Source organism: Melampsora larici-populina (assembly GCF_000204055.1).
Source record: "Melampsora larici-populina 98AG31 unplaced genomic scaffold MELLAscaffold_10, whole genome shotgun sequence".
Classification (NCBI taxonomy): domain Eukaryota; kingdom Fungi; phylum Basidiomycota; class Pucciniomycetes; order Pucciniales; family Melampsoraceae; genus Melampsora; species Melampsora laricis-populina.
The window spans coordinates 1,217,081-1,231,158 of record NW_006768774.1 but is presented as its reverse complement, the minus strand read 5'-3'; the positions used below and the strand labels follow the sequence as shown (position 1 = coordinate 1,231,158).

At 42.6% G+C, this 14,078-nt stretch overlaps 1 protein-coding gene across 1 annotated transcript; it reads left to right on the top strand.

Annotated features, from left to right (window-relative positions):
* Nucleotides 1-10,777: 10,777 nt before the first annotated feature.
* On the top strand, nucleotides 10,778-13,541 carry MELLADRAFT_47650 (uncharacterized protein; the record flags this gene model as incomplete). The annotated part of the gene is made up of 8 exons (XM_007407833.1): nucleotides 10,778-11,322; nucleotides 11,403-11,722; nucleotides 11,814-12,157; nucleotides 12,244-12,460; nucleotides 12,540-12,633; nucleotides 12,718-12,851; nucleotides 12,925-13,073; nucleotides 13,159-13,541. 8 exons carry the CDS (start codon nucleotides 10,943-10,945, stop codon nucleotides 13,375-13,377), a joined length of 1,857 nt encoding a protein of 618 aa, XP_007407895.1.
* Between the last annotated feature and the right edge of the window lie 537 nt (nucleotides 13,542-14,078).

Here is a 14,078-nt window from a genome sequence, read left to right as displayed (position 1 = left end):
GTTTGACTTTTCCCAGTGTAGAACTCTTTCAGTACTGGGTGAAAGCTGAGCTGAGAAGAGGAAGAATCACCATGACCTTGTGGCAATCTCTTGACAACAAGGGCACACAGACTACCTTTGAGGCACAAAGGTGACCTGTGTGTGCTCATCAGTTGGCAAACACCACACGCACATGGTGAATGAAGACCACAAAAAAATAACCACAAAAGAACAAGAATAAGTCTTGAGTATTGAATGAAAGACTTCAAAGCCATTGTCAATAAGGTACTTTAGACTAAACAAATCACATTCAACATTGTTATGTTGCAACAAACTAGAGCACACAATATAGGAAATCAAAAGGGTGATCTATAAGCATTTATATCTGTGCTCTGAGGATAAGATCTTGGATTACAAGTTATTCTATTTCACATATATCTAGATTACATGTTATCTGTCTATATGTCCTTCTCAGCCTTATGCTATCCTAACCTAGTATTGCCTAAGTTGAGAATAGTGTGGGGGGTTCACAAGCCTGGAAATATACCAGGGCCACCCCAGGGCCTATGTTTGAGGCCCTGAGTGGTCTGAGACCTGGTCTGTTCCGTGATCTAGACAACTTAAATTTCCTGAAAAGGTACTGGAAATCTGAAGTCCTAGCCTAGGGATGGTGGTTTGAAGAATTAATCTATAAGATTGTAAGCAACTTGACAAGCTTAATTTCTCTAATCTACAACTTAGGTGCACAAGAAGATCACAGCAGAGGGAAGGGAAAATTTTCCCTCTTGCTCTCTGTATCTTTGAGCCACCCAACTCTGTCGTGTATAGGGCTGTGACCCAGCCCTGTGAGTTCAGGGCCGGCCCCGGGGTTACATTGAGCCCTGAGTGTACCTGATGACCTCTGGAATCTGCACAGGGCCAACCAGGGTCGGTAGGAGACTAGTGTTTTTTGGCAAAAAAAGGGTTGGCGCCCCGGCCGGACCGGGCGCCTGAGCCGCCTGAGGCACCCACAGGGCCATATTCAACTGTCATCAAGCCAAATTTGAATGCCCCGGGGTGCGTACCTTCAGCTCTGCAAAAGTTGTCAGGCAGAGCCGGCCGGGCAGGGCCAGGTCCGGGTCACAGCCCTAGCCGTGTATGTAGTGTTACATGTTGTTGAGATTCAATCGACACAAGCATACTTTCTGTAGATTATGCTTATAGCACATCTACCCCAATCTTTCTACATATATATACAACATTGATTTATCATCATCAGTCTTCTTTTCCCCATCAATGAAAAGAAGACTGTGAGTGACTGATTTCTTTATTCTTTATTCTTTATCTTTGTGACCTTCTCTGACTCATGTTAATTTCTTATGTTCTTAGTTGTTATCTTTATCAGACCCAAGATAGGACTCTGAACATATTTGTTTTTCCCGCTCATACCGTGTTCCAAGACTTTCTCACATGTGCACCTAGTGTTCTCTTACCCACATAGCTACAATAGAAGTCTCTCACCATGTTGTGCCTTTGGTGGGAAGTTGCAATCATACGAGTCATGAATAACTATCAAGAGAAAAGACCTACCTAGAGCACGTAATATAGGAAATGGAAGGGGTGAAGAAAAGATGCCTTTCCTGATGCAGCTCTAGGCAGGGTATTATACAAGTGTACTTTTGTAATAAGTATGTAATACTCATTCATGAGACAAAAAATCACAAGATCAGTAGAGAGGAAACAATGGGAAAAAGTCATGAAGTGTAGATGGGAAAGCACATCAAAGATAACAGTCTGACTCTAGGGAATGCACAGTGAGGAATTAAGAACTTAGGGAATATGTAGTGATTCTAAAGATAACATTGTATGTATTCCAACACTTCAAGCCTTTGGCTCAAGAAAAACCAGGCAGAAAGAGGAGAACAAATTCACAAGTAGCACTTTCTAGATGCACTCAGGCACCAAACAAACCAAACAAAATTAGCACTGATTTCTAGTTTCTAGCACACCACATACCCCGGTCCCTGGTGAACGTTATGGCCTTGACAAACCACCACTAATTTTGGCTGGTGACTCATGTCTTTAAAACACTCATATCCACACTGTGTCCAAGCTGTTTTTTCCACAATGGGCTAGAATTGGGAAATTGTTGGATTTCCAAAGGGGCAGAAATCACCATGGTTGCTACTTGTGGGAAATATTGGTGGCCTCCTGGTGCCAAAACCAAACTTCATTCTGTCAAACAGCTCACATGGTCTTCTTGTTTTGCAATTGGAATTGCTATTGGGTGTTTATAAATTGTTGTTGTAAAATGTACCAACTAAGGATCAATGCCACATAACAATATACTGATACACCAACATGAGGAAAGAAAATAAGGTGTGAAGGAGTGTGAATTCATAAAGGAGTAGTTGAGCTACACAATAGGGGGTGTCAAGTTTGATTTTTTATAACAAAAAAAACTATGAAACGGCTAAGTTTGTATGTTATAACTCAAAAAAAACTTAGCCGTGGTTGTTTAATAACTGCTAAACCATGATTGAGGTTTTTTTACATTTTGGCCTCGATCATCCACCTGGTGAGGTGAAAACTGCTGGTAAAAGGATGCAAGGTTGTCCTGGCATCCACTATTAAGCCCACTGTGTCTCAGAGCGAATCGGTCAAGGCGAGCTCTTTGATCAAATGTTGTAAGCATAAATTGTTTACGTTTTACGCAAACGGGATACATAAATCCTCTCCCGTTTGCATAAAATTTGTGTAAATTTATGCTACAGCGGGAGAGAATTTTTACGGTAAAAACCGTAAAAAAAACAAACTTGACACCCCCTAATATGGGCAATAGACATATGGGAACTAAGCATAAGAAATGAAAATACAGAACATAAGCAAACATTTGAGGTGTTCTCAAATTGCTTTACCACTGTGCTAAGCTACCTTTACCTGAACAGCTTTGTCTGGAGCCATATCCACCCAAAATTCTGGTCTAATTCTTGAATGGTGACTCATATACACCTTGGTAGGTAAGGCAAAGTTGGTACTCTGCCTGAGATGTGCAAAACCATGGTTACCATTGATTTGGTTGTGGTTATCTTGCAATACCAATATGAAAAAACTAGTAGGATTGTTTTGAATAATTGCTGACACTGTTCTGTTAAAAATTGCAAACATTATGTGTTTTTATGGGGGCCAATCAAACTGGATAACATCAGCACAAGAGAGATTAATCACATCAGTGGAACAAATTATGATCAAAGTAGTGCAATGATGATAATGAAAGATGATGAGCATAAGTTTGTCTTTCATTGTCCATTGAATAAGAATGTAAGACCAGCAAGGCAATTTGGCTGTCTTTTTGGGATTTCCTTTGAGCCTGTAAAGATCAAATCAAAATTGGTGTTAGGAGTTCTTGCAGCCTTTGAAGATAATGAAACACTTGATCTTTGTACCAGGAGTAGAAGGACCAGCTTGTTGTTTCCCTGGAATCCATTTCAACTTGGGTTTTGTGGCTTGAACTTCCCAATGTATCTTTTGTTTTTTGGTTATCTTTGTCTGGTTTTGGTTTTCTTAAAGGGTTTGGTAGCACTTGAAGAAAAAAATTGATTTCAAACATTCACTGGATTTAGTTACCAGAAATCAAATCTAAAGTGAACCCACATAAGAAAGATAAATGCAATCTACTTTTACTATTGACTGGTACATCATCATCATCTTATCATCATCTGATTCACTCATATCAACACAAACTTTCCTTTTGCTGTTAGTAGTATTTGTGCGTCAAGGAGAAAAAGATTCTTTGGGAATTGATTTAGATTCTGTTGCTTCTGGTTTTCTAGTAGCATGATATCAAATGATGAACATCAGGAAACACCCGCACGCATCATGGTGTTTGTCTTCAGGTGCTTGATTGGATGAAGTGATGAAACTTGAGCTTTGAGGTGTTCCTCTTGAGGTGTTTGAGTTGATGGAATGATGAAACTTAAGGGCCCGTTTGGCTGTTTTTCTGCTTTTGCACTTACCGAACAGTCGACCAAAAAGGTCAACGAAAGATCCTTTTGATCATTGTTGACCTTTTGAACACCGTTCAACTGTTTGGTAACGGTCATGTAAAAGGTGCTTTTGAATGAATCAAAACTTGAAATTAATCGTTCTTTTCAAACCTCATCCATTCATCCATCTACATTCATCAATCGAATCTTTTGTATCTGTTTGTTCAATGCCAGTTCCTCTCAATTCATAGATTCATTTGAATCTTTCTTATCATTCTGACACTTGATACTGGTTAACATTGCAATCGATTAACATCCATACAGTCAGTACAACATTTGTATCAGCTGATGCGTAATTTGAATAATAAGAAGAGACGAGAAAATCGACGGATAAAAAGACGACAAGAGAAAGGGGTGTTGAGTGGGTGAAGTTGGAGTTGATTGAAGTTTGAGTGGGTGAGGTCTGGTGAGGTTGATCGATCGAGTTGAGGGGCAAAAGTACTTTTGGTCTCAAAAGCAGCCTCAAGGCTGCTTTTGAAATTCGAAGAACTTTTGACCAAAAGTGCTTTTTGATTTTGATCAAACGAACTTACCGAACGCCGGTGTTTTTGACCAAAACCAAAAAGTACTTTTGGCCAAAAGTGCTTTTTGGTTTTGGTGTAGCTTTTGGCCAAAAGCTACTTTTGGTTTTCAGCCGAACGGGCCCTAAAGCTTTGAGATGATGTTTAATTCAGGTCACAATGGTTGCAGTGCAAAATTTAGGGGATACAAAGTTAAAGCTGGGATTTTTTCCCCAGTTTCCCAGTTTCCGTTTTTGGCTGTATTTTGGAAACTGGGAAACTGGGAGAGCGTGGGAAAGTACCAAACACAGCCAATACCGGAATCACTGCGAAACGCAGCGAAATATGACCAAATTACATAGTTTAGCGCATTCTGCGCTATGAATTGGAGAACTAACACTCTGCTATTTTTTTGAAAAAAAATCGCACAGACTTGCGCAGCGGTCAAACCACTAAAAACTCGCTATATTTCGCGCTAAAAATGGGACCGCAATATAGCGCACTACGTGCGCTATATCGCTATATTGCGCACTATGTCAGGTTGATCAAAGGAGAGAACAGAATTATGTATTGAAAATCCATGTGTACATGTCCAAGCGTATAGCATTGATCCAGGTAGGAGAGTGGATTTGATTCTACTATAAGTGAATATAGGAATCGAGAGAAAAACAAGAAAGAAAATATAGAAAAGGGGAATAACCCAACAAAACGTGTATTCTACTATAAGTGACCAAAAGGCCCGAGACAAAGTGTGTTAAGTTGCTTTATGATTATGATTTGATGTATAAGTGCAAAAAGCTAGCGTTTCTTTTTGTCGATATGATCAATGTAAGCTTGTAGTGCTTTGACAGACTCTTCAAAGGCACCATCAGGTACAATCCCCTCTTTCAACCAGGCTTGAGAGCCTACCAATCGCTCCATCGTTCTAGGTAGCAAGCTACCTCGAGATGGGGTACAGACATCAGCAGCCGCTGAGAACGTACGTTCGCATGCGCAAGACGTTGCTGAGATAGCAAGGTAATCACGTGCAAGTCTAGCAAGGATTGGGAAGCGAAGATGATGTTCCTGTTGAAAGAAAGAAGATGTGGTTAGGCAAGTTCGAAAGATATGAGTAAAAGGAAAGAAGCCTACCTTCCACCAATCAAGCGCAGTTTGGTCTTTTTTGATAGGAAAACGACCATTAAGATAGTCGTCTAGCTCTGAGCTAACAGTCTTGATTTGAGAGCCAGTGGAAACCCCAAACACATCAAACTCATCGGCCTCCACAGTATCATCGGGTTCATCAGGTGATGGGGTTTGTTCGCGCACTTCGTTTTCTTCCAAAAGTTGGTCAAAGGCGTTGTTGATCAAAAGTCGAGATGAGTAGTCGTCTTCTGGATAATGAAGTGTAAAGAACTTCTGTTGATATTGGGGATTGACGATTGTTGCTAGTACAATGGCGTCACAACTAGCAGCCTTGTCCTGGTACTCGATGAGCCACTTGAGCATAACATCGATGGCATTATCTAGACTTGCGAAAGAAGACGCCTCGGCTTGATGAAGTTTGAGTTCTGAGATGACTCGCTTGTACTCAGCAAGGAGGATAGAGCCAGTAGGCCCGTTGCCCTCAACTCTGGCAGTTGCATCGACAAAGGTCTAAGATAACCAAAAGTTTAGGTCAGCAAGTCAATCAAAAGCAAGGAGAGAGAGAGAGATGGATGTAGAGACAGAAACAATGCTTACCTTCAAGACTTTGTTCACCAACTCCACAGCATCCCATTCAGAGGCAGAGATTGTTACACCCTTGAAGAAACAAGCTTTTCGATCAGCTGCAATCATCGAGTTAATGACCTGCGGATGAAAAGAGACTGAATATGAGTATGAGAGAATAGAGAAAAGATGTGGAATAAAAAACCTGACCTCCTGTGCCTCGCAAGCGATCTTGCGGCTTTTGTAATGACTGTTCCAACGAGTCTTGCAGGGTCTTTTGAGCATTCGACCAGTGTACCCCATACGATTGGCCCGTGTCTTGAAGTCATTTCTACGAGCTGCACTACTAGCGATCTGACCAGATACCGCGTCCACCTGGTACAAAGACATCATGTCATCAGAACAGAGATGAAGAAAAGAATTAGATAGAATTGTTACGTACTTTCTTGAGGGCAACTGCCACCACATCATCAATTGCACAAGTTAAACCATACTCGCTATCCTCATCTCCATCTTCATCATCAACATCAGCATCGTCTGAACCAGTGTTGCTCTTGTCGTCCGAGTTATCGCTGCCGATGATTGCATCCTCACCTTCGTTCACCTCGATTCCAGGTATAGGGATAGGAACCCCATGTGGTACACAAGGTGAGGCCACACTAACCTTTTGTCCAATCGCCTTGAGACCGTGCCCAACTACAAGATTTAGTTTGTGGGCGTAACATCGAATGTGATGGGACGAGGCATTCCAATGGACTGGATCGTCAGCGTTGGCAAACATCGATTTAAGTTCTGAAGCCATTGGTCCATTATTTCCTCCACTATCCGTCGTCTGGCCTAGCATGTGAGTATTACAGAACAAGTTAGTAATTATGAAAGAAACCATTTTGAAATAAAATAAAAAAAGGGAAGACTGATCTTCTTATGAAGGCCATGTTGAATCAAGAATCGACCAACAGGCCTTGCTAACAGAACCCCAAAATGATGCCAAGCTACCATCTTCAGAGTTAGGTGAGTCGAAACATACTCCCAGTCGTTGTTGATGTAGTTGGCTGATGCTCCAACAAACGCGTACCGATTACCTTTGGTAGTCCAAACGTCATGGATCAGACAAAAGCGTCCTTGGTTCTCCTAAATTGAAACAAAGAAGTTGAATGAAAACATTAAATAAGTTAAATATCAAACGATGAGGAGATTAAGGAGGATGTAACTTAATTTCAATGTGTTGATGGCCTTGTGATGCAATGCAGAAAACAACTCAACGGACTGTTGGGAAGCCCATGTCTTCGATTGAACCACAGCGCTACGATTAACAGTGTAGAAGGCTGCACGGAGGGAAGGGTCTTCGAATCGTACCCAAGGGAGGGCGTGGCGAACAATCCAGATGACGAGGATCATGTTGAGAAGTTCAGGAGTGAAGATTGGACCACTGACAAACGACTTCAAAGTGCCTCTGGACTTGTCCTTGGCCGCCTGTTTTTCAACGTAGCTGGGTGGAAGAGTAACACCAGCTGTGATGGCTCGAGCTCTATGCTTGCAGTGAGGTCGCGTAGAGGTGCCATCGCGGTGGCCCCACAAGTTGTAATAGGACGAGGGTCCATTGAGAAAGGTCTTACGACACCACCGGCACTGGTAGCCACGTCCCTATATGAAAAAAAAACTTACATGTCAGCCATGCACCCACAAGAAGTATAGAGATTGTGAGACTGAGAATGACAAGAATTGGAACAAAGAATATAAAAACTTACATCTGGATCATGATAATATTCAAGAAGCTTCTTGACACCAAGAGTCCGAGACTCATTATAGCCAGTTTTGTTCGTTCCAATGATCTCAACGTCTGAATCTTGGTCTAAGTCTACCTCATCGGGGACTTCAAAGGGCTAAGATCGAGATAAAGATGTCAGAAAGAATCCATAATAAGTCCAAGAAAACATAACTTACTTCCATCCGAGCTTGCTTAGCTGAACGAGGTGAAGTTGAAGTTGAACCACTCAATGAAGTTGGCAACGTAGATCAAGCTCGTTTGCTAGTTGACGATCGAGGCTGCAAAAATCGCAATGATGAGACATGAAGAGAATGAAACCAAACAATATGAAATAAAAAACTAACCTTCCTCTTTACGACTGGCTTTGCTTTTTTTGGCGCTGGTACAGCAGGTTGACTGTTACGTTTCTTGTTGACAAGAGCTGGACGAGGTGAAGCAACACAATGATTAAGAGAGGAAGAAGATTCTTCAGGATTTGAAGAGATTACTAGAGCAGAACGGGAATCTTGTGGAGGGACAAGAAAACCAGGCTGGATGCGAGCTGGACTTGGTGGACGGTTACTTCGTCTATTGGTTGTAGTCGGAACCTGGAGGCTTGGTTGGATGGAGTTTTGCGATGAAGATCTGGGAAGTGGCATAGTCACAAAGGGAAACAAATGAAATTATTAATTAGAACTATGACAAAAAAGGACAAACAGTGATCAAAAATAGGAAATCAAGCCGTACCTTTTATTAGATGCTCGTTTTTGACAAACCACAAGTTGGCCAGGTTTTGAACACACCAAAGCGAAGAGAGAGGAGTTGTATTGATTGTTGCTTGGGTACGTGGATCAGATAATCGAGATCAGAGATGGTGTCGTTCGGTTCATGGTATGTGGATTGAGTTGTAAGTGAAGTGAGGCTGAGTGGCGTAGATGAGTGATACCCTGTACCCATCTACGCCAAATTGCTCCGAAATATAGCGGAGGTACGCCTGCCGGCCCCGGTTGTGCAGTGCCAGCTCCGCTATAAGAAAATATGCTTCTAGGAAGCGGTGCGCAGGCTCCGCTGCCGATTTTGATGGCCTTAGTGGTTACCCGGCCCGCTGCACAACCACTGCACAACCGCATTTTTTTTCGGAGTGATTCCGGTATTGACACAGCCAAAAACAAACTGGGAAACTGGGAAAAAAATCCCAGATTTAACTTTGTATCCCCTAATTGGTCTCTCCTTTCAAAGGTTGTGTTTTTGAATGCTTTTTAAGTACAAAATATTGCCTGCTGATTGAGCTCATTATTCATAGTCATCACTTATTCTCCATCTCTAAACATATATATATATACGGTACTCAAAACAACTAGGTCCGTGCTACCTTTCTTGAAAACCTGCTTTCAAAATGTTGTTTTTGCGGAGAAAATGAACCGTACAGAACTCCAAAAAAAAGTTCCAGAGAATTCCCAGGAATTCCCCTGCAAAAAGTTCAACTTTGAATCTATGTTTTTCACATTTTTTGAAAAAGGTGGCTTGAACCTAGTGGTTTTGAGTACCATAATAGCAGTTGTTGGTTTGGTCATGATCAATCCTTGCTTCTAGACATCGCTTTTCATGCTGTTTCCATACATGATAAATTTACACATCTTCAACATGTCCATGAAACAAGGACACTTTTTTCTTTGAATTATTCTGAGTTAAAGGCCATTTACTCATTTACTTTTTCCATTGTCTGGAAAAGGCAAACACAAGTTCTGTCAATCATATGCATGCACAAAATCAAGATACATTTTGTAGTTGATAACTCTGTTTTTAAAAGCCACCTTTATACCATTGGCTCTGTTACAAACATCACTTTCTTTATGTTTGCCAGACGTTTGTTAGTGGGTGTGCCCGCCTATGCTCTAGTTTTCATTGTATCAATGAAACAACAGGTCTGATGGTAAGAGGAAAGGAGAGCACAAAAGCTGAAAATCAATTTAAAGAACTAAAAATGATTCCTCTTCCTCTTTACCAAACGTCATAAGGAGGCTTATAGACGGTGACCTGTGTTAAAACACGTCCCAACCACAAACAACTTTGAGTACCGTATTTCCATCCGAACATGACGTAGCGGAACAGGACGCGATGACTTGTTGAGACACTGTCTTGGCAGAGCCTCTGGAAATACATAGACCAGATGTAGTGCTCGATTCCAAGATCAACAAAGTCTCAAGCCCTTTCTGTCTGAAGACGAGGATCTTCCGATTTCCGACCAATGGTCAATTGAAAGTTGAAGAGCTCCACAGCTCCAAATAATTGTCACTCCTCACTCATCCTTACTGCTCAATGCTCCAAGCTCGGGCCTTTCAGGGCCTTTCAGCTCGCCTGGTTATGTAGCAGGTCAAGTGGTAGGATTCAGGAAGGCGCACGAGCTGATCCGGAGCCAAAACGCAGTTAGTAATTCAAAGATAATCGTGACTTTGATATTGCGAATTGTCCACCCCTGAACCCTCGAACCCTCATTGGAAACCTTCTCGTGATTTGCAAATCAAATTGCAGTAAAGTTGAAATGTTATATCGAGATTGAATGGCCACCGGTGATAAATTTAGGCCAAACTTTGTCTGACCGCTGTGGCGCCTTTTTATTGATTGGGGAACAATTCTTTGAAGACATGCTAGAAGCGCTGGATGTACCCATACGACCGTGATTCCTCCCCGCGACCAACCCAATATGTAAGGATTGAGCTGCCTTCGTTCCGATTCAAACTGACGACAGCGCGAGGACTGCAAAGCTAGATTTTCGATCATATTGTGAATCCGACGATTCCGGCTCGAAAGAATGAACTCAAGCTGACTTCGATCATATTTCGATGACTCTCATAGTCTCCGTTCTTCACATTTCTGATATATAAATCTAATATTGATAGAGTCTCGCGCTGTCTTGCGAGCAGCGTGCTTCTTTGATTTGAGAAACAATCGCCGCCCTTCCTTACTTTCAGCCCACCCTTCTTTCTTTTCTCTCATTCAAAATGATATCCTTGTCACTCAGTTTTTGGGTCCTCTGGCTAGCAATCGCACTCAAACCTGGCACGTCTCAAGTGATCACCGCCACTGCTGCTTCGTACGCGCCCACCCTTGCTCAATGTCCGTCGACCCCGCTTCTTCGACTCGCCGGATCGGCTGCCTATTCCAATCAGACTTTGTGCGCCGAAGAGGTTGCGTTTCGAAAAGGTCGCAATGCTCTCACCGCACCATTGTGGCAGTCTTTTTATAACACTGGGCCTGGGAAACAGACAGGCTACGCTTCAATCTTTACACAAGCCTCATTTGAAAATCCTACCCTAGCCTTGGCCCATTCAGGCGGCGGGCTTCGAGCTGCTTTATATGGTGCCGGAGTCCTCCAAGCAATGTAAGATCAACCCACTACCTCTCCGTCCGTGTGCCAGACAGACTTGAATTATTTATTGACTTATCTTTTTTCTGCAATAGGGATGCACGTACATCGAACAGCCCAATAGCTGGTATATCTCAGCTGGCCATGTATCAATCTGCTTTGAGTGGTGGATCGTGGCTAACGCTTTCTTCAGCTATGAGTGGGTATCCCGAGATGAAGCAGCTCGTCGCAAGCTGGTTATTGTCACGCGACCTCTTCCTACCCGGCGGAGCCAATGCAATAGATGATGCGAGATATTTGGACGCATTGTTTGACGACGTCGATTTGAAGAAAAAGGCTGGTCTTGAAGTTTCTATAACTGACGTTTGGGCGCGTGCATTATCACATCACTTCATGCCCGGGACAACAACAAATAGTACGCCTCCAAAGTCTGAACTTCAATCTGACAATTGCAAAATAGATTATGTACTTCTAGTGCTGACGAACTTGTTTTCCCCAAACCTCAGACTTTTACGATAGTACTTCCCCTACTGCCAATGGAGCAGGTTTACTTGTCTCGGCACTCAAAAACTCACCCGACTTCCAAGCATTCAAAAATCCGTATCCCATCATCGTCAGCAATCAGCAACCTCCCCCGGGATCACAAGCACCCACCCCCGGCAACATAGTCCCACTCTCAACAACGGTATTTGAAACTACAGTCCACGAATTCGGAAGTTTTGACCCTTACCTCAGTGCTCACATCCCTACTCAATATTTGGGTACCCCCCTGGACAGTGGAAAACCATTGAATGGGACATGTACCACTGGGTTCGATCAAGCAAGCTTTGTTATCGGGACGTCATCTTCAGTTGAGTTTTTTTGGTATCTGTTTTGATGTATATGCTATTCAGCACGGCATATCAGTGCTGATGTTTATCAACATACTCAACTCAGCTTTTCAACGCTATCGCAGGGACACTCGTGGGCTCAATTGTGGGAACACTGTCAAGTTCTCAACTTGGTTTTATCAAGTTGTTAGGCAGCCGATTAGCCAACACATCTGACCTCACCGGAGTGGACACTGCATACTACCCAAACCCTTTCAAAGGTGTGAATGGCCCAGCGGGCTTTGATCAGACAAATTCAGACAAGCTTGACTTGGTTGACGGGGGTTAGGTTCTTTTTGCATGAGAATACGTCCATCCTTCCATGTTTGAGCTGTAGCTGACTATTTCATTCCAATCTGCTAGGAGAAAACGGAGAAAACATACCGATCAACCCGCTGCTCGCGCGAGGAGTTGATATCATCTTGGCAGCTGATGGTTCTGCTGACACTGATGAGAGGTGACTACATATTTCTTCCTGATGGCCAGATGCTCGCGAATCAATCTACTTACCTCGCGTCTTCATTTTCACGCTTACCCTTAGCTCACCCATCGGTGCCCACTGGCCAAATGGAACTGCTTTGATTGCGACATTCACTCGAGTAACACGCGTGCTTCCAAACGGATCCGCTAGCTTTCCGCCGATTCCAACAAATCCTCAAGAGTGGATTGAGAAAGGTTGGTTTGCATTTGTATCTTGCATGTAGAGCAGACTTACTAACAGTACACAATTCCCGTACACAATTATCAGGTTATTCCACCCGGCCGACTTTCTTTGGATGTAATCCGCCATCTCGTACCGGGAACGGAGGTTACCCTTTGGTGGTCTATCTTCCTAACAGTCCACTTCCACTGCACTCCACTGGTTCTTTCACAAATACTTCGACTTTCAAACTTAAAGTTGAGTTTGTTTCGGAAACAACTGCACCAAGTAGCCCAGTCAGTTTCTGACTTGCTCTATTCACTTGTGGTTTTTCGAATGTAGTATGAAGACGCGGAAAGCACCGCTTTCCTCGCATCGGCCACTACCGTCACCACATCACCAGTTTTTGACGGTTCAACTGACCAGGAGTGGCCGACCTGTTTATCCTGCGCAATGCTTGAACGCGCGCGGAATCGACTCACTACAAAGGTTCCTCGTTCGGATATCTGTAAAAAATGCTTTCAACGATATTGCTACCCCGATGGAGTGGCTGAAAACTAAGTTATCCGTTATAATTGACACTATCTACCTTTTTGCTTTTCTTGTTGTACATACTCTCCTTTTTCAAACTGTCCAGCTTCGTGCTTTGCACCGTCATGGTTGGGTATCATTCATCATTATTATTTTAAATGTTGATTGCAAACGCACTTCGCTTACAAAACCTGACTAAATTCACCATTAGCGCCATTTCCCAGTTTTGTACATGAGCAGAAATCGACCAATGTGAATCAATCTGCATCCACTGTCGTATTTGAATGCAACCATATACCCACCGCGTCGTTTTGCCTCACCTTGAAATTCAAAATTATCCGGAAATAATCACCACCGTCAATCGCACTCAATTATTCAAGATAAAAAGGCCAGCTTACACTGTAAACATCATTCAACTTCCCCAATTTGGCAGAGGAAAATGATTAATAGTACAGTTTTTCATAAAAGAATCTAATACTGCACACCTGGGCCATTTCACCCACACTACATATGTGCAGCAAGCTAAGTCAATAGTTGTCTATCATGTACATACAGGTCTGCTCAGTTTTTTGCCCATCAGAATAAATAAATCACATGTTATACCACATGTAACTTTTTCGACTTTGAAATTTTTTTCCCAAAAATTCACTACATATAATTCTGTAGCTGCTCAGGCAATATTGTTGAAGCTATGTCTTAGTAACAGAAAGTGTGTTACATGCAGTTGAGTT